This window comes from Heterodontus francisci, chromosome 23, assembly GCF_036365525.1.
Source record: "Heterodontus francisci isolate sHetFra1 chromosome 23, sHetFra1.hap1, whole genome shotgun sequence".
Lineage (NCBI taxonomy): Eukaryota > Metazoa > Chordata > Chondrichthyes > Heterodontiformes > Heterodontidae > Heterodontus > Heterodontus francisci.
The window spans coordinates 67,517,924-67,537,419 of NC_090393.1; the positions used below are offsets into that span (position 1 = coordinate 67,517,924).

Genomic DNA, 19,496 nt, shown 5'->3' on the forward strand with positions numbered 1-19,496 from the left:
CAGGACTCCTCTGCTTTGTTCATTTAGATCATCAGTCTGTGGCCAAAATCTTGGAGTTGTTGTACCTGCATTTGTTGCCTTTTCACAAACTCTTCTCCCTTACTTCAATTATGCAGCATGTTGGGAAGCCCCAAAAGAATCTCCATCCTTACCTCTTTGTAAAGTGCAGTGCCAAAGTCAGGAGCAGACATTGAAGGAAGGTACTGTGGGTGAGGGGAGAACAATATAGACAACAACCCAGAAACAACAACTTATACAAAATGCAGTCACTGTCTATAAAAATGATGGCCTCCTCCAAATTTTTTTCAAAATATTCATTCACAAGATGTGGGTGTCACACGCTCGTGAAGGGAGTGAATATTTAAGGTGTGGTGGATGCGGTGCTAATCAAGCGTGCTGCTTTTTACAAAATGGTGTCAAACTTCTTGAGTGTTGTTTGAACTGCACTCATCCAGACAAGTATTCCATCATACTCCTGTCTTTTGCCTTGCAGATGGTGGACAGGCTTTGAGGCATCGGGAAGTGAGTTATTCACTGCAGAATTACCAGTCTCTGACCTGCGCTTGAAGCCACAGTAGTTATATGGCTGGTCCAGTTAGGTTTCTGGTCAATGGTAACCCCCATGACATTGAAGGTGAGGGACTCAGCGACGGTAGTGCTTTTGAACATCGAGAGAAGGTGTTTAGATTCTCTCCTGTTGGAGATGGTCATTGCCTGGCACTATTATTATTTAGCGAATGTAAATCCCCGGAGCCAAGCAATAGCCTCCTCATTTGCTGAGTTTATGGTGATTTGTCTGCCACTTAGTCTAGAGGGGACACTCCTTGGTAATGTGCAGTATTGTTTGTGTCTCTCCACAAATGCATAAGGGGTTTGTACTGAGGCCCCAGCAGTGGAGGTTGGCCTGAACCTGTTTAGCAAGGACCACTCACGCCGCGGTGGTTCAAAGCCTGCCAGTCAACAGATGGGGTTTGTCACAAGGAACCTGTTAGTGACTTCCCATGTCTCCCATTCTTTGATCCAAAGGATATCTGCTGGTAGATCTTGCTCAGGACGCCAAGATGGAAGGTGGGCAGTAGGTGGATTGAACATGTCAACATGTCATTGTGGAATGGTAGGTGAGGTGCAGCACAGACGGATTCAACCAGCCTGTGTGTTTTGGTCAGTCGGCAGATGTGTGGGGGAAGTGATGTTTGCGAGGACAGGAAGCCAGGGGAGGGGTGCTGAGTGGAGGGTTCCAGTTATGATGTGCATTGTTGCATTCAATTGAGTATCAACAAGATGTGCATGTGATGACCTATGCCAGACAGGTGCACAGTACTCTGCTACTGAGTACGGTAGGGCAAGTGCTGAGGATCAGAGTGTTGTGGCAGCAACACCCACGTAGATCCAGCAAGCTTGGCTAATAGGTTGTTTCTGGTTTTGACCTTTGCTGCTGTTTTCTTCAGCTGCTCCCGAAGGACAAATTCCTATCCAGAGTCACTCCCAAGTATGTTTGGTTGGGATCATGCTTTAGTCTCTGGCCATCCATGCAGATCCGCAATTCTTTTCTGGCACTGGCATTGTGAGGATGGAATACACTGGATATGGTTTTAGAGGGATTCACTGTGAGACGCCATGTGCTGCAGTAGCGGGTCAGATTTGTAACGTCTTTGTTAAGGATTTGGTCCAGGGTGCAGTAGGATGGAGCTCGGGTGGCACAACAGATGTCATCAACATAGATGAACTTGCGTGATGTGGTTGTTGGCAGGTCATTTGTACATATACCAACAGCACTGGGGCTAGCACTGAGCCCAGTGATAGTTCGTTGGCCAGTCTTCCCCATGCACTTCTCCCCTGTCCAAGGTGGACATAAATCGCCAATTTCAAAGGAATGTTTGGATGGGGTAGTGTTTGTGCAGTATGTCCAGGAAGCTTTTCTGACTCAGTATGTAGACTGCCCGACCAGAGGGGAGGCAATATTGGATTTGGTACTAGGTAATGAACCAGGGCAAGTGATAGAGCTGTTGGTGGGCGAGCACTTTGGAGATAGTGATCACAATTCTGTAGCATTCACTGTGGTAATGGAGAGGGATAGGTATGTGCAACAGGGCAAGGTTTACAATTGGGGGAAGGGTAGATATGATGCTGTCAGGCAGGAACTGAGGAGCATAAGTTGGGAGCATATGCTGGCAGGGAAGGGCACGGTCGAAATGTGGAACTTTTTCAAGGAGCAGATAGTAGGGGCCATTGATAAGCATGTCCCTGTCAGACAGGGAAGGGATGGTCATGTGAGGGAACCGTGGTTGACAAGAGAGGTTGAGAGTCTTGTTAGGAAGAAGAAGGATGCGTATATAAGGTTGAGGAAAAAGGGCACAGGCATAGCTCTGGAGGGATACAAGATGGCCAGGAAGGATCTGAAGAAAGGGATTAGGAGAGCTAAGAGAGGGCATGAAAAATGCTTGGCGGGTAGGATAAAAGAAAACCCCAAGGCCTTTTACGCGTATGTCAGAAATATGAGGATGACTAGGGGGACCGTAGGTCCGGTCAAGGACAATAGCGGGAGACTGTGTGTTGAGCCGGAAGAGATAAGTGAGGTTTTGAATGAGTACTTCTCTTCGGTATTTACGAATGAGAAGGGGTGTATTACTGAAGAGGACGGTGTGAAACAGACTGGTAAGCTCGAGGAAGTGCTCGTTAGGAGGGAAGATGTGTTGGGGTTTTTGAATAACTTGAAGATAGACAAGTCTCCCGGGCCTGACGGGGTATATCCAAGGATGTTATGGGAAGCAAGGGATGAAATTGCAGAGCCGCTGGCAATGATCTTTTCATCTTCTCTGTTGACGGGGGTGGTACCAGGTGATTGGAGGGTGGCAAATGTTGTGCCCCTGTTCAAGAAAGGAAATAGGAACAACCCTGGGAATTACAGGCCAGTTAGTCTTACTTCGGTGGTAGGCAAGTTGATGGAAAAGGTGCTGAGGGATAGGATTTCTGAGCATCTGGAAAGACACTGCTTGATTCGGGACAGTCAGCACGGTTTTGTGAGGGGTAGGTCTTGCCTCACAAGCCTGATTGAATTCTTTGAGCAGGTGACCAAGCAAGTGGATGAGGGTAAACCAGTGGATGTGGTGTACATGGATTTTAGTAAGGCATTTGATAAGGTCCCCCATGGTAGACTTATGGAGAAAGTCAGGAGGCATGGGATAGTGGGGAATGTGGCCAGTTGGATTAAGAATTGGCTAACTGATAGAAGGCAGAGAGTGGTCTTAGATGGTAAATACTCAGCCTGGAGCCCAGTTACCAGTGGCGTGCCACAGGGATCAGTTCTGGGTCCTCTCCTGTTTGTGATTTTTATTAACGACTTGGATGAGGAAGTCGAAGGGTGGGTCAGTAAATTTGCAGATGATACAAAGGTTGGTGGAGTTGTGGATACCGAGGAGGGCTATTGTCGTCTGCAAAGGGACTTGGATAGGTTGCAGTGCTGGGCTGAAAAGTGGCAGATGGAGTTTAACCCTGAAAAGTGTGAGGTCGTCCATTTTGGAAGGACAAACACGAATGCAAAATACTGGGTTAACGGTAGGGTTCTTGGGCATGTGGAGGAGCAGAGAGACCTTGGGGTCTATGTGCATAGATCGTTGAAAGTTGCAACTCAAGTGGATAGGGCTGTGAAGAAGGCATATGGGGTGTTAGCGTTCATTAGCAGAGGGATTGAATTTAAGAGCCGTGAGGTGATGATGCAGCTGTACAGGACCTTGGTAAGGCCTCATTTGGAGTACTGTGTGCAGTTCTGGTCGCCTCATTTTAGGAAGGATGTGGAAGCCTTAGAGAGGGTGCAGAGGAGATTTACCAGGATGTTGCCTGGAATGGAGAATAAGTCTTACGAGGAAAGGCTGAACATTCTAGGCCTCTTCTCATTAGAACGGAGAAGGATGAGGGGTGACATGATAGAGGTTTATAAGATGATCAGGGGAATAGATAGGGTAGACAGTCAGAAACTTTTTCCCCGGGTGGAGCAAAGCGTTACAAGGGGTCATAAATTTAAGGTGAAGGGTGGGAGATATAAGGGGGATGTCAGGGGAAGGTTCTTTACCCAGAGAGTGGTCGGGGCATGGAATGCCTTGCCTGGGGAAGTTGTTGAGTCAGAAACTTTAGGGACTTTCAAACGGCTTTTAGATAGGTATATGGATAAAGGAGAATGATGGGGTATAGATTAAATTGTCCTTGACAGAGGACAAAGGATCGGCACAACATCGTGGGCCGAAGGGCCTGTTCTGTGCTGTATTTTTCTATGTTCTATGTTCTAACCGTCCTGACCCAGGTTGGAAGCATTCTGGACAGCTTTAGGAGCAGGCCAATGTGCCACACTGTATCATAGGCAGCTGTGAGGTCCAGTAGCACCTTACCTGTCTTCATGTTCTTTTGGAAGCAATTTTTGATGCAGGTGGTGAGTGCCAGAACTTGATCACGTGCTGTGGCCCTGATGGAAACCAGCTTGGTCTACATTAAGAATGGTCTCTACTTCTGGGGATATGCGTTGCAGGTTAAGATCTTAAAGCACACAGGAAGTAGTGAAATCGGTTGATAACTGGCCATCAGTGAGAGATCTTTTCTGGATTTTGGAATGGTGATGATTTTTGTCATGCGCTACACCTTCGGGAGCGAATTTGAGGCGATTATTCTTGTGTTGAACTGAGTCAACCAGACCCGAGCACGGGGGCCAAGTTGTTTCAAGAATTCGGTGCAATGTTGTCATATCCTGCTGCTTTGCCACATTTCAGGCCCCCAATGCTTTCTCCAGTTCTGTGATCTTGAAGGGATGAGGACTACCATGTGCTGCATGTTTCTGGCGTATTTTTTTCAGTTCATTACAAATGATGTGTTTTGTTTTCTTAACCAATGGCGTCCTCACAACATGGAACAGATGATTGGCAACTTGGTTCGGGGTAACTGATGGGCGATTTAGTACAGGTGATTTTTGGACTGCTCCAAGGCGGCAAAATCAGGCTCCAGCACTTCCAACTGGAAGGAGTGAAATTGAGCCCTGCTGTCATTTCCTCCCATCTGGCGCAGCATGGAGACTCGAAGAGGTGGTCTGCTATATCAGGGTCACCAGATGATTCATATTCCTTTGGGAGTGCTGCACTCTCTGTTGCAAGGCATGGAGCATAGATGGGTAAATAGCCATGAGGGATGGCTGTGCAAGCAGCTTTGTGAATGGAATCACAAAAACACTTGTATAATTCTTCCACAGGTATATTAGCGATAGGTATAGTTACAATGATGCGGTATTTTCACCAATCTGCTTTATCGAAGTTCCATCACATCTTCCTTGCACTATTAATAACTGGAAGGTAAAGGCCAATGGAAGTGAGTGATGGCCCGTGTTGACTATGTGGGAAGTTGTCCAGGACAAGGCACTGTGCTGGGTGAGAGTGACCATCAAGGGAACTGATCCAGCACAAGTCAGGTGAGTATTTCCCACCCCATCTGGCTGAATGGAATGCTTCCCGTTGCTTGGGGTCATGCATCAGGGTGAGGTCGTTGCTGGAGGCCCACTCCGGGAGCTGTTGCATACAAACTTACGAATTGGGAGAAGTAGGCCATTCGGCCCCTTGAGCCTGCTCCACCATTCAATAAGATCATGGCTGATCTGTTTGTGTCTCGAATTCCACTCTCCCATGTACCCCGATAACCTTCGATTCCCTTGCCTAACAAGAATCTATCTACCTCTGCCATAAAAATATTCAATGAACCCCGCCTCCACCATCTTCGAAGGCAGAGAGAGTTCCAAAGTCACACAACCCTCAGAGAAACAATTTCCTCATCTGACTGAAAAGGGTGATCCCCTAATTTTAAAACAGTGCCCCCTAGCTCCGAACTCACCCACAAAAGGAAGCATCCTTTCCACATCCACCTTGTCAAGACCGTTCAGGATCTTATATACTTCAATCAAGTCTCCCCTCACTCTTCTAAACTCCAGTGAAAATAAGCCCAGTCTGTCCAACCTTTCCTCATAAGACAACCCGCTCATTCCAGGTATCAATCTAGTAAACCTCCTCTGAACCACCTCCAACGCATTTACATCCTTCCTTAAATAAGGAGACCAAAACTGCACACAGTATTCGAGATGTTGTCTCACCAATGCCCTGTATAACTGTTCACCATCTCTGTCTGGAACTGAGTAACCCCAGTTAGTGTGGTGGCTGTTGAAGTCTCCCACATAGGTGGCTGGGTGAGGCAGCATTAACAGAACTTGCTGTTCCCAGCTGGCACTTGGAGGCTGGTACATATTTGCAATATTGAAACTGCCGACCCAAATTGTGCCATTGAACGTGGTTGATGACAGGGCGGCTATCTTGGTTATGTCAGATTAGACATAGGTGGCACGGTCATGTTTAGCATGAGTGGAGTAGCACAGTAGGTCAACGCCTTTGATGTCATAACGACCTGCTTCTTCAGTTCCAATATGGGTCTCATGTAGGCAAATGATATTGATGGAGTGTTGGGTACTGACGCGGAGGCGGTGTGTGAATGCTGATCCATTGTCCCCCATTGTCTAGCCTTGTATGGTGCGGATGCTGCTTACCACTTATCAGCCTAAGCCTTAATGCTGACCAGGCCATGCTGCATGTGGGCCTGGACAGCTTTATTATCTGAGGAGTTGCGAATAGTACTGAACACTGTGTAACCCTCAGCAAACATTCCCAGTTCTGACCTTACATTGGAGGAAAGATCATTGATGAAGCAGCTGCAGATCATTGGGCCTAGGTCACGATCCTGAGGAACCCCTGAAGAGATGTCCTGGGACTGAGATGTTTGGCCTCCAACAACCACAGCCATCTTCCTTTGTATGAGGTACGACTCCAACCAGTGGAGAGTTTTGTCCCTGATTTCCACTGACTTCACTTTTGCGAAGGCTCCTTGATCTCACAACCAGTCAAATACTGCATTGATGTCAAGGGCAGTCACTCTACCCTTACTTCTGGAATTCAGCTCTTTTGTCCATGTTTGGACCAAAGTTGCAAGTGGTCTTGGCAGAACCCAAGCAAGCAGGTCATTGCTGAGTCAGTGTTGCTTGACAGCACTGTTGACAACACCTTCCATCACTTTGTGATGAGTGTCGGATGATGGGGCAGTAATTGGCCTGGATTGGATTTGTCCTGCTTTTTGCGGACAGAACGTTTTTGGACAATTTTCCACATTGTGGATGCCTGTGTCTTAGATGCACTGCAAGAGCTTGGCTCGAGGCGCAGCTAGTTCGGAAGTGCAGGTGTTCAGTACTATTGCCGAATGTGGTCAGTGCCTTCAGCCTTCTCTTGATATCAAGTGGAGTGAATCGGATTGCATGAAGACTGCCATCTGTGACGCTGGGGACCTCAGGAGGAGGCCGAAATGGATCATCCACTTGGCATTTCTGGCTGAAGATGGATGCAAAGGCTTCAGCCTTGTCTTTTGCATTGATGTGCTGGGCTCCCCCATCGTTGAGGATAGGGATATTGGTGGAGCCTTTTCCTCTTGTTCGTTGTTTAATTGTCCACCGCCGTTCATGACTGGATGTGGCAGGACTTCCGAGCTTAGTCCTACTCAGGCCCCCTCCCCCAACTCTTTTTCCAGTACATTGAGGACTGTATCAGTGCAGTTTCCTGCTCTCACCCCAAACTGGAAAACCTCAAAACCTTTGCTTCCAACTTCCACCCTTTTCTCACCTTTACTTGAAGCATCTCTGACACTTTGCTTCCTTTGCTTGACTTCTCTGTCTCCATCACTGGGGATTGACTGTCCACTAATATTCATTATAAGCCCACTGATTCTCACAGCTACCTCCAATACACTTCCTCACATCTGCTCCCAATTCCTTAGTCTCAGACGCATCTGCTCTGATGATGCAAGCTTCCAGAACAGCGCTTTTGATATGTCTTCCTTTTTCCTCAACCGAGGATTCCCCCCCTACTCTGGATGACAGGGCCCTCAACCATGACTGACCCATTTCCCGCACTTCTGCCCTCACCCCTTCCCCCCAGGACCGCGGCAGGGTTCCCCTTGTCCTCACTTTCCACCCCACCAGCCGACACATCCAAAGGACCATGCTCCACCATTTCTGCCACCTCCAGCATGATGCCACCACCAAACGCATCTTCCCCTCCCCTCCTGTCAACATTTCCAAGTGATCATTCCCTCCACGACACCCTGGTCCATTCCTCCATTACCCCCGACACCTCGTACCCTTCCCACGGCACCTTCCCATGCCATTGCCCTTTTACCTCACCATCCAAGGCCCCAAACCCTCCTTTCAGGTGAAGCAGCGATTTACTTGTACTTCTTTCAATTTTCTATACTGCATTTGCTGCTCACAATGCAGTCTTCTCTACACTGGGGAGACCAAATGCAGACTGAGTGAGTGCGTTGCGGAACACCTCTGCTCAGTCTGAAAACATAACCCTGAGCTTCTGGTTGCTTGCCATTTCAACACACCTCCCTGCTCTTACGCCCTCATTTCTATCTTTGGTTTGCTGCAGTGTTCCAGTGAACATCAATGCAAGCTCGAGGAGCACCACCTCATTTTCCAATTAGGCACTCTATAGCTTTGCGGACTCAACATTGAGTTCAATAATTTCAGAGCAAGAATGGCCCTTTTTTATTATTTTATTTTGTTTTATCACTTTTTTTTTTATCTATGTGCCTGCCTTAAACTGGATTTTTCATGTTTGTGCTTTTGGCTAGGGCTGTTCATTATTCATGAATAGCATTAACACTCCCTCTGCACTCATGCTTTGTCTTTCAGCACACCATTAGCACACTCTGCCTTTGCCCCATGACCTCCTTGTCAGTTAATCTCTCCAGCCCTCTATCCTATCACACCTTCCCTTTTGTTCTCTTTCCCCACCATCCCTGCTTTACTTGCTTAAAACCTATTACATTTCTAACCTTTGCCAGTTCTGATAAAAGGTCACTGACATGAAACGTTAATTCTGCTGATGTTGCCAGACCTGATGACATGAGGAAAAACTTTTTAAACGCAGCAAGTGGTTAGGGTCTGGAATGTGCTGCCTGAGATTGTGGTGGAGGCAAGTTCAGTTGAAGCATTCAAAAAGGAATTCGACTATTATATGAAAGGAAAGAATGTGCAGGGTCATGGGGAGAAGGCAGGGGAATGGAACGGAGTGATTTGCTCTTTCGGAGAGCCAGTGCAGACACAATGGGCTGAATGGCCTCTTTCTGCACTGTAACAATTCTGTGATTCTGAGAGTATTTCCAGCACTTTCTGTTTTTACTGCAGAGCTTAGATCTGATCCTTTGGTTATGCGATCGCTTAGCCCTGCCTATCGAACGCTGCATCTGCTGTTTGGCACTCAAGTATTCCTGTGTTGCAGCTTCACCAAACTGCCACCTCATTTTTAGGTATGCCTCGTGCTGCTCCGGTCACACCCTCCTGCACTCTGCACTGAACCAGGGTTAGTACCCCAGCTTGATGGTAATGTTAGAGTGAGGGATATACAGGGCCATGAGGTTACACATTGTGGTTGAATACAATTCTGCTGCTGCTGATGGCCCATACTGTCACACACTGCCCCTGCTCTCCTCCACTCACACAACATGGAGGAGTACTGATTCATCAGCCGGGGCCGGGGTGGGGGGTGGAGTGCGGTAGGTGGCAATCAGCTGGAGGTTTCCTTGCCCATGTTTGACTTGATGCCATGAGGACTGCCAAGCCACTGTGCCACCACCACTATTGGGTCTGTCCTGCCCATGGGGCAAGACATTCTCAGGGATGGTGATGGAGGAGTCTGGGACATTGTCTGTAAGGTATGATTCGGTGAATATGACTACGTCAAGCTGTTCCTTGACTAGTCTGTGGGACAGCTCTCCCAATTCTGGCACATGCCTCCAGATGTTAGTAAGGAGGACTTTGCAGGGTCAACAGGGCTATGTTTGCCATTGTCATTTCCAGTGCCTAGGTTGATGCCAGAAGGTCCGTCCGGTTTCATTCCTTTTCTCAGACTTCGTAGCAGTTTGCCATTTCAGAGGGCATTTAAGAGTCAACCATATTGCTGTGGGTCTGGAGTCACATGTAGGCCAGACTAGGTAAGAACTACAGATTTCTTTCCCTGAAGGACATTAGCGAATCAGATGGGTTTTTACAAAAATAGACAATGGTTTCATGGACTAGATTTATTAACTAAATTCAAATTTCACCATCTGCCATGGTGGGATTTGAACCCATGCCTCCATAGCATTAGCTTAGGCCTCTGGATTACTAGTCCAGTGACATTACCACTGTGCCACCACCTCCCGTCTTGCCTATTAATCTTTTGTGTGGCACCTTATCAAATTCCTTTTGGAAATCCAGGTATACTACATCTACGGGTTCCCCTTTATCTACCCTACTAGTTACATCCTCAAAGAACCCTAATATATTTGTCAAACACGATTTGCCTTTTGTAAAACCATTTTGATTTGTTCCAATCATATGGTGCTTTTGCGCATTGTTAACACTTCCTTAGTAAGAGATTCCAGCATTTCCCCAATGACTGATATTAGGCCAATTGGCCTGAAGTTCCCCGTTTTCTCTCATTCCATTCTTGAAAAGCTGTGTAACATTTGCCAACTCCCAATCGGATGGAACCATTCCCAAATCCAAGGAATTTTGGAAAATCATAGCTAGCGCATCCACTATCTCTGCAGCCGTCTCTTTCAGAACCTTAGAGTGTAGGACATCAAGTCCCGGGGATTTGTCAGATTTTAGTCCCTTAAGTTTCTCCAATACTTTTTCTCTGCTGATATTAATTACCTTAATTTTCTCACTCTTTTTAGCTCCTAGATTACTGTCTATTTCTGGTATGAAACTTGCGTCTTCTACTGTGAAGACAGACACAAAATGTCTCTGCATTTCCTCATTCCCCATTAGAATTTCTCTTGTCTCTGCTTCTAAGGGACAGTTTACTTTAACTACTCTCTACTTTTAATATACCTATAAAAGCTATTACAATCTGTTTTTATATCACTGGCTAGTTTACTCTCATTCTATTTGTTTTTCTTTTGGATCAAATTTTTGATGGCCCTTTGCTGGTTTCTAAAACACTCCCAATCCTCAGACTTGCTATATTTTTTTTTTGTTTGCAACCTTGTAAGCTTCTTCTTTTATCTAATACTACCCTTAACTTCCTGAGTGAGCCACGGATGGGTCTTTCTTGCTGAGGTTGTTTTCCAATTGAATGTATTTTTGTTGAACATTCTAAATTATTTCTTTAAATGTTTCCCACTGTTCATTTACCACCATACTTTGTAGTCTATTTTCCCAGTTCTCCCCTCATACCTATGTAATTGTCTTTAAGTTTGAGATTCTTGTTTGTGATTGGAGTAGGTCACTTTCAAACTTAACATGTAATTCAATGGTATCATGATCACTATTTCCCAGTGGATTTTACAATGACATTGCTAATTAACCCTGCTTTATTACACAATACTAGATCTAAGATAGCTTTATCCCTAGTCTCTTCCACAATGTATTGCTCCAAAAAAAACTGTCCCAAAAACATTCTACAAACTCATCTTCTCAACCACTCATGCCAATTGCATTGTCACAATCTATAAGAAGATTAAAGTCCCCCACAATTATTACACTGCCTTTGTTACAAGTTCCAATAATTTCTTGTTTAATACTCTGTCCAACAGTATAACTACTGTTAGGGGGCCTCCTCCCACCAGTGTTTTCTGAATCTTGCAATTCCTAATTTCCACCCATACTGATTCTACTTCATGATCTTGAGGCCAGATCTTTCTTACTCGTGTCTTTATGTCATCCTTTCCAATAAGAGCTACCTCTCCTCCTTTGCCATTCTGTCTTTCCAAAATCTTGTGTACCCTGGAATATTTATTTCCCAACCTTGATCACCATGTCTCTAACGGTGATTAGATCTAAATCATTTATCTCGATTCGTCCCACTAATTCATCTAGCTTATTGCAGATGCTTCACTCAGTCAGATAAAGAACCTTTAATTTTTTTAAAGCTTCCATTCCCTGCGATGACCTTATTTGCTGATGTACAATTTTTGTTAAACGCTCTGTTCAATTCTTCTCGTCTTTACCCACAACGCTATACAGTTCCGATGCCTCGACCTTTCTCTCTGGATTTCTAAATCTTCCCTCACCCGAACCCAAACAGCCGCTAGCTGTTCATACTCCCTATGCAGAACCTCCTTCCTAGTCCGATGTTGTTTGGACCCACATGGACCACAACAACTGGATCCTTCCCCAGTGCAAGTTCCTCTCCAGCCCTGAGCAGATGTCTCGAACCCTGGCACCAGGCAGCCTCCTGGACTCTCACTCGTGCCCGCAGAGAACTGTGTCTATTCCCGACAATACTGCCCCTGACTACCACTACATTCTTACTTACTCCCCCTGCTTGGCTTCCTGTACTATGGTCAGTTTTCTCATCCACTCGCTTTCATCCATACAAGCTACAAGAACCTCAAACCTGTTGGACAACTGAAAGGGCTGAGGCTCCTCCACTTCTGTCTTCTTAATCTCCTTACCTGCCTCATTTGCAGTCACATCCTCCTGTCCCTGACCACTGAGCAAATCAGAAGACACTATCCTAAGGCGTGTGATTGCCTTCTGTAACAAAGTGTCCAGGAAATTTCTCCTTCCCTGATGCAGCGCAGTGTCTGTAGCTCAGCCTCCAGCTCACTGACTGAATCAAAGCTCAAGTTGCAGACACTTACTGCTGATGCGTTTGCCACAGATCACGATGGCATTCACCAGCTCCTACATACTGCAGCCACAACGCAATACCTGCCCTGTCATCTTTATTATGTGTTAATTTATAATTAATAAACCCCACTACTAATAAGCTTCACTACTGCTGGTAAAGCTTACTACTACTAATAAAACCTTACTAATAAATTACCTGAGTCTCAGAAGATTCTTATTATTCCAATTAATGTTTTACGAACCTCCAATTAAAATTCCTTAGTTTAGATAAGAGAGAAAGAGAACATGTCCACCAACCAATTACTTACCTTCTTACTTTACACACCAATTCCTCTTGTCCCCTTATGCACTGAATTCCCGCACAAACCAAATTCCCACCTTCACATTCTGACTATGTCTCACGCAGGCGAAATCTGCTCTCTGTGCACCACTTTGTGCAGTCTGAAAACCTGACTGCTTTTATAGAGCCTCTGATGAGTCACTAGTTAGCTAGTTTAGCTTCCTGCTACAGTAATTAACACCTATTGAACCAACTACTTTCAACTGTCGGTTTGACAAGGCAATTTAACTAACTTGAAATTTGAAAGTTCTCTGTCAAAGCCTGACTCTTAATCCAAACTGAATTTGATAAAAACTTACCAGAATTTACCACGTGAACCAAATTCCCACCTTCACACTTTGCCTACGTCTCATGCAGGCAAAGTCTCCACGCCGTGCGCCCCTTACTCCCTAATGGATGGATCATCCACTCGGCACTTCTGGCTGAAAATTGTTGCAAATGCTTCAGCCTTGACTTTTGACCTGATGTGCTGGCCTCCACCATCATTATGGATAGAGATGCCTGAGCAGCCTTACAACTTACTTCTCTTTCAGAGGCTGCCTTGAGGGCATACGTTTCTAAACATTTTGGCGCACTCAGTTTTTAAAGGCGAGGCTTGTGCTACAGGCAGAGCCTTACCCAATCTTACTAGCTGCCACAGATAAATGTTGCATCATACTGAAATATTTTTTAACAGTCACGTATGCCAGTCATACGACCTTAATGGCTTGTCCCTAAATGCTAGTCCTTTAAGCAAGACCTGGTTAGTCAAGGTCCAGCACCTAAGTTTTCAAATATCTCAACCAGAAGAAATGTTAACTGGCTATCCAACAATACTTATCACCGTGAAGCTGCATCCACTTCAATAGGTAATCAGATATAACAGAAAAAGCAAACTGAAGGACTCCAGCCTTCACATCACTGCCAATCGTACAGACCTTGCTATAGATAAAACCTACCCATGGTGGATTTTGTAACTTTTCCTGGTTTAAATGCCCAGTTCTTTTAAAGCTATTATCTGAAAAGTCCAATAAAATACTTTGACATTATTTAGAGACTTTAATATAATCTAGTAGAGTGCAGTTTCTTCTGTTAGTATAATCTCAGATACATCATGTGAAATTAAAGATTTTACAACACTCACCTACAATCACCCCACTGGCAGTGAGATTGGATTTACATGTGGAAACTGGCTCATTATTGCATCAGTCCCTGTGCTAGACCCTTAGGCAGCCCAGATACAGGTGGCAGATTGAGGGTATAATGAATTAACCGCTTTAGATTTAAATTTTAAGAACCTTCAGGAGGGATAAAGTAAGCATAGTTAATATCTTGAAACAAAACTTTACAATCCAAGTATGATGGAGTTGTGTGTTTTGTCTATGATGTACAATAGTGCCCTCTTTCTGTCACAGTTCTACAATTCTCACGATTGTTGCTGCCATTTTCAATTGTTAGTTGTTATCCTAATCTGCACAATGCAATAATGTAAAACAGACTGCAGATACTCTTCCAGCTCAGGACTATGAATACACATGAAGTCCATAGGTACTTTACAAATAAACATCACTGCCTTCAGAACTATTGAAAGTTCTTTAGAAATGAGAATGTTCAGTCTAATGATAAAAATACACATTCTTCACAACGATTCTCAAGGTTTAAGGCTGTGTGAGTGGAATTATTTACAAGGAAACAGGAACAGTGAAACAAATGACTACATTATGCATTGAACTTTGTATGCCCAAGAACAGTGACATCTTTGAGTATAGGCAGGGGTGGGGGCATACATCATGCTTCAGATTTGAAGCCAGGTTCAATAATCAGCATCCCAGGAAGTAGTAACATAGAAAATCGCCTCAGTCATACAGTCAGTTGTGCATATAACATTACTAACCTGCATTGGCGACACAGCGGCTGCTGGTGGTGTTTTCAGAGGGCTTGGGCTAAGAGGACTTCGTGGAATGGCAGCAGTAGTAGTGTTAGGGACAACTGGAAAAACAAAATAATTATTTATAGCACAGAAAGTAATTTCACATTCAAATATCATTCATCTTCAGTGGTACCTCCCGACCCAATCAACAGCATGTGTGCCCAACACAACTCCAATAGTCCTAGCAACCCCAAAGAGCCAAATGTGGAATTTTAGAAGTTAAAGATGACTGCATAGTTTACAATCTGCATCAGTCAAGTTACAGGGATAGACCGCAAGCTGCATGTTAAAAATTTAAACAGGATCAAGCTTTTTTTCTCCACTAGTCTACCTCACCTACCCCTCCCACAAAATACATACTTGTCTGTTAGGCTAATTAAAATATTTTAAGAAGGAAAATATATGTTTTACTGCACTTAAAACAGCAGTCAGCTGGTGCGAGGGCATTCTGAAATAGTTTCCTCTTGAGATGGGAAGCGGCACTTAAAAATATGGTTTTCACAGACAGTACCTCCCAACCCATTGAACATAGAGCACTGCCAACACAACCTGAATAGTTCTAGGAACCAGAGCGGACTGAGACAATAGCCAAAAGATGTCTGCAGTAACATGGTCTAGATATGTTAATGTTTTCATCTATACAGACAGAAGCATTATACAAACATATATGACATTCCTTCTGTAAAACACCTTCTAAAGTATCTGGGATTAGAATACTGATGTCCACTACCCCAGTTTGAAGACACGTTAGAAGCTTCTGATGTATACAAGCATTTTATACCCAAGATATTTGCTCACAGTTCCTGGCCTCAGCTTCAGTTTATATAACAGGTTTCCCTCCATTAGTAATGCCCACTGGATTTGTGTCATTGGTTTTCTAGGGATTAAGTAATACTTGTGTTTATTCCATTGCTTTTGCAAATTTAGCATCTTTTATTCCATGTTTTCCTTCTACAGAAGGACAAGCCAGGGGCTCAAAAATCTGTCCCCATATCTCTACAGACAACAGATCAACAAATCCACATTCATTCTTTGTATAAATATTAAGGACTTTTTGAATTAATGATCTATAGATATATTTCAAAAGTATGTGCACCTTCTATAGCTTTTTAAAGCCATTTTCATTGCATGGGTCTTAAATGAGAGTGGGACATATTAAGCAAATCTCACTACAGCACAGAAAAGTCTTCTCAACTTGACACTTGGACTTGGCGCATTAAACAAAAGTAATTCTTTGTTGAGCATTCTCAGCTACAATCTTTCCATCTGTTTGTATGACCAGAACTGCAGTAAGAGGTTGTGAACATGTCCAGCTATTTAAGGTTGATGTTAACTGAAAAATGTGAGCAATTGTAAATCAACAAATATATGGCTCCTGCACAAATAATGTTTCAGTCCAACTTTACGTTTCCCAACCCAGAATACCCAAAATTAGCTTTTCCAAAGTCTGGAAGTCCAGTCAATCTTAAACATGCCACTGGGAAGATGTGTTCATTCTCATAAGGAGAGGGAGGAAAACTAGATTATTGAAAAGAAGCAAGTTTCCAAAAGTCAAAGTGATTGTAAACGTCAGCCAAAGGTCCCATTTAAAGTACTGCAGTCAATACCGCAGAGCAGAAAATCCTGCTTTACCCAATCTATACAGGAAAATATTGTGCCGAATATTACAGGGAAATGTAGAAACTCAAAACAATGTCTTTTGTAATAAAACTCAGATAAATGGCCCCCTGTCTGAAACCAGCCAAAGGAATTTAGTTTCCTTTGAATTTATAAACATTTTAAAATATCAAATTAATTTCAAACAGAAGAATGTCAGTGTTACCTTGGGAAGCACTGTCGAAGGATTTAATTAGCGTTTTGACTGTTGGGGATGGTTCAGAAGAGGTGGATGATCTGCGACTCAGACCCATACCTTGTCTCAGAGCTGCCAGATCTCGCTCTACAGCATTCATGTAATTGTACATACGGCCCCGCTCTTCATCCTGCCTAAAGATCAAAATGAATCATACCTTTAAGGTCCGTAAAAAAAATCGCAGTTTATCAAGCACAGACTGCTGAGAACAAACTCCATTACAGTCAGTTATGGCTGGGCTATGTTGTTGACATTGAAGCTGAAAGAATAATTTTCCTTGTGCCAGAATTTGTGCATAAGGTGTCCCACAGTGAGTTATTGATCGCAGCTCTGTCATAAGGCGGAAGCAAGAAGTAGAACAGTGGAATGTACAGCCTGTGGCATGTGGTAAGTCATGGATGCACCACGTGTGCGAGACGGACACATCTGCAGGAAGTGTCACTGGCTGCAGAAGCTATGAGCTCCGGGCTTCGGAACTCGAGCAGCGGCTGGAGTCACTGTTGTGCATCCGTGAGACGGAGGACTACGTGGATAACACATTTAGGGAAATGGTCACACTGCAGGTTAGGAGCATGCAGGCAGAGAGGGAATGGGTAACTGCCAGGCAGTCTAAGAGAACCAGGCAGGTAGTGCAGGAGTTCCCTGATATGATCTCACTCGCTAATCGGTTTTCCATTTTGGATACTGGTGAGGGCGATGGCTCCTCAGAGGAGTGCAGTCAAAGCCAAGTTTGTAGCACCACAGGTGGCTCAACTGCACAGCGGGGGAAGAGTAGGAGTGGAAGAGCAGTAGTGATTGGGGATTCATTAGGTAGGGGAACAGACAGGCGTTTCTGCAGCACCAAACATGACTCCAGGATGGTGTGTTGCCTCCCTGGTGCCAGGGTCAAGGATGTCACAGAGCGGCTGCAGGACATTCTTCTGGGGGAGGGTGAACAGCCAGAGGTCGTGGTCTACACTGGTACCAATGACATAGGTAAGAAGGGGGATGAGGTCCTGAAAGCAGATCTTAAGGAGCTAGGAAGGAGATTAAAAAGCAGGACCACACGAGCAGTAATGTCAGGATTACTCCTAGTCCTGCGTGCAAGTGAGCATAGGAATAGGAGAATTGAGCGATTGAACATGTGGCTGGAGAACTGGTGTAGGAGGGAGGGTATCAGATTTCTGTGAGATTGGGACCAGTTCTGGGGCAGGTGGGATCTGTACAAGATGGACAGGTTGCATCTTAGCAGGACTGGGACGAATGTCCTCGCAGGGAGATTTGCTAGTGCTGTTGGGGTGGGTTTAAACTAAATTGTCAGGGGTATGGGAACCTGAGAGGGAGCTTAGTTTGGAGGGAAGCAAAACTGGTAACTTGTCTGGGATGTGGGAACCAGGAGCAAGTATTAGAGTGGAATACCAAGGTGCACACAATACTGGGGGAGATAGATAGCACTAGAGTAGGGAATAGTAAATTATTAGGTGGGGTCAGAGTAAGGGAGTAAGTAATAAAGTCTGAATCAGGATTAATGTGCACGTATGTGAATGCACAGAGTGTGGTTAATTAGACTGATGAGGTACAAGTGCAGATTGCCATGTGAAAATATGATGTGGCTACAACAGAAACCTGGCTCAATCAAGAGCAGGACTGGGTGTTAAATATTCCTGGATACAAGGTGTTCAGGAAAGACAGGAAAGGGAAAAAAGGGGGAGAGGTGGACGTATTGATTAAGGAGAGCATTGTAGTGCTGGAGAAAAAGGATGTCCCAGAGGGGTCGAATACAGAATCAATTTGGCCAGAGTAAGGAACAGAAAAGGTGAGGTTATATTGCTCGGTGTTGTCTATAGGCCACCAGCTAAGAGGAAGGACGTGGAGGAACAAATTTGCAAGGAAATTAGAGAGGTGCAAAAATTATAGGGTAGTTATAAGGGGGGACTTTAATTATCCAAACATCAGCTGGAATAATAGTAGTGTAAAGGGCAGTGAGGGGCAAGAGTTCCTAGAATGTGTTCAGGAAAAATTTCTACAACACTATGTTGCTAGTCCAATGAGAAAGGAGGCACTGCTAGACTTGGTTCTTGGGAATGAGGTAGGACAAGTGGATCAAGTTTCAGTAGGAGAGCATTTAGGGGATAATGATCAGAGATTCATAAGGTTTAGGCTGACTATGGAAAAGGACAAAGAGCAATCCAGGGTAAGAATAATTAACTAGGGGAAGGCCAACTTCAATGGGGTAAGAATGGAGCTGGGGTGAATAAATTGGAGTCAAAAGTTGGCAGGAAAACCAGTAGATGACCAATGGGCTACCCTCAAAGAGGAGATAGGTCGGGCACAGTCAAGGTATGTTTCCTCGAAGGGGAAAGGTAGGGCAAACAAATCCAGAGCTCCCTGATGACAAAAGAGGTAGAGATTAAGATAAAGAAGAAAAAGTGTGTTTATGATAGATGCCAGGTAGAAAATACTATTGAGAATCAGGCTGAATATAGAAGGTCCAGAGGGGAAGTGAAAAAAGCAAATAAGAGAAGCAAAGAGAGAGCATAGAGAGAGACTGGCAGCTAGCATTAAAGGAAATCCCAAAGTTTTCTATCAGCATATAAGTGGTAAAAGAGTTGAAGAGGAGGAGTGGGGTCAATTAGGGACCAGAAAGGGGATTTACACATGGAGGCAGAGGGCATAGCTGAGGTATTAAATGACTACATCTGTCTTTACCAAGGAAGATGATGCA

The 19,496-nt window shown here is 44.6% G+C and overlaps 1 protein-coding gene across 12 annotated transcripts in view; it reads right to left on the bottom strand.

The window, feature by feature from the left end:
* Positions 1–19,496, bottom strand: part of specc1la (sperm antigen with calponin homology and coiled-coil domains 1-like a) — a 575,263-nt gene that overhangs the window by 285,464 nt on the left and 270,303 nt on the right. For all 12 annotated transcript variants that reach the window (XR_010977306.1, XR_010977305.1, XM_068055453.1 and 9 more), the window contains 2 exons: positions 16,763–16,926; positions 14,905–14,999 (listed from right to left, as the gene is read on the bottom strand). Coding sequence is in view for 10 of the 12 variants with exons in the window: in XM_068055453.1 (XP_067911554.1) it covers positions 14,905–14,999; positions 16,763–16,926 (259 nt within the window). In the remaining 2 variants the exon portion in view is untranslated. The remainder of the gene's footprint in view (positions 1–14,904; positions 15,000–16,762; positions 16,927–19,496) is intronic.